Source organism: Sinocyclocheilus anshuiensis, unplaced genomic scaffold, assembly GCF_001515605.1.
Source record: "Sinocyclocheilus anshuiensis isolate Anshui unplaced genomic scaffold, SAMN03320099.WGS_v1.1 scaffold51, whole genome shotgun sequence".
NCBI classification, from domain to species: Eukaryota; Metazoa; Chordata; class Actinopteri; order Cypriniformes; family Cyprinidae; genus Sinocyclocheilus; species Sinocyclocheilus anshuiensis.
In genome coordinates, this window is record NW_015548296.1 from 6024383 (window position 1) to 6025688 (window position 1306).

The following is a 1306-nucleotide window of genomic DNA, read 5'->3' on the forward strand; positions in this document are numbered from 1 at the left end:
TATATATATATATATATATATATATATATATATATATATTCACATGGGATTGTGTTTTTTTTCCTCATTGAAGCTGTTAAATACAGTCATGTCTGATTTTCAAATATTTTTTTTGCTTCAACAAATCAAAGTTGTGATTCTCCTTATAGTGTGTTGGTTTGGTTCATCTAACTCTTTAACAAACACTTTTTTTAAATTCCCTACAGGAAAAATGTATGTGAAAAACACTTCCAAGACCCAAGGCACTTAAAAAATTAAAGCAAAAGTTAAAATGAGTTATTAGGCTAAAAAAAATACTTATTTACTACAATTAATTTAACATATATCAAAATAACATTTGTGTCATTTTAATTGTTGAATACAGTTGGGATGTACCATGTTTACCATTTTAAGAGGGTGATACAAACAATAAAGGTTTAGCTACTACTGGCTTTTCTTACTAGGTTAGTCATATCACAGTTTATCAAACATATATAATATGTCTCACAACACAAAAAAACAAGATTTGTGTGCCTATAAATGCTTTTTTTTTTTTTTTTTGAAAGTCAGGGAACACCCAAGTCTATCGTGTTCATGGAAAGTACCAAATGCAGTGGACCTGTAGTTCCTTCCATGCAGTCCACATCATTCAGCATGGTTTTCTAACCTTTTGTAGACTATTTTCTGATCCCTCCATTCCAGGAAACTGCACATCTTGGGTTTGCGTGCCAGCACCATCTGAATGACCTCCCGGGAGATCTTCTTCTTCTGTGTGTCCGACAGCGGCACGTACCATTTCTGCAGCCGCAGCTTCCCCTGCCTGCTAAAGAGCAGCATAAACTGCATCTGAAGAGAGCGAGAAACAGAAAGAGACTCGACTGTGTTTGTGCATCATCATGCGTCTAGTCAAGTCAAGCCAAAATAGTGTTCAACCACTCCAGTCATACAGCCTGGAAACGTTCGTCATGTTGGCGATTTAAAAGCAGTCGGTTCATATCTATCATAACCAAACCGAAGCGTTGTCGTTTTGGATGAATTGCTTCTGTTTTTTACAACAAAGCGGAAGGATCGCGTTAGCAAGAAGGCTGCGGCCGTGTAAATGTTAAACATATGAACTATCCACACTATTCAACCACAAGTATTTGCTCCAGCAAGTCCAAATAACCCAATAAAGTCCATAAATGCGTGAGATAAAATGTCGCTTTTACCTTAAGGTTTATATTACACTCGATTCCGTGAGCATGGGCTTTGTGGCTGATGGCAGTAAACGCAGATGTGAGGAGTCCCGTTACATGGACGCATCGCCCTTTTGCCAGATCACCGGAAT

General features: G+C 37.4%; 1 protein-coding gene across 1 annotated transcript in view; it reads right to left on the minus strand.

The window, feature by feature from the left end:
• LOC107656112 (AP-1 complex subunit sigma-2-like) overlaps window positions 1-1306 on the minus strand; it is a 5263-nt gene extending 3957 nt beyond the window's left edge. Inside the window, exons 1-2 of the mRNA XM_016443814.1 lie at window positions 1188-1306; window positions 647-825 (exon numbers count right to left, since the gene is read on the minus strand). Of these exons, the coding sequence (XP_016299300.1) occupies window positions 647-825 (179 nt within the window). The 5' untranslated portion in view covers window positions 1188-1306. The remainder of the gene's footprint in view (window positions 1-646; window positions 826-1187) is intronic.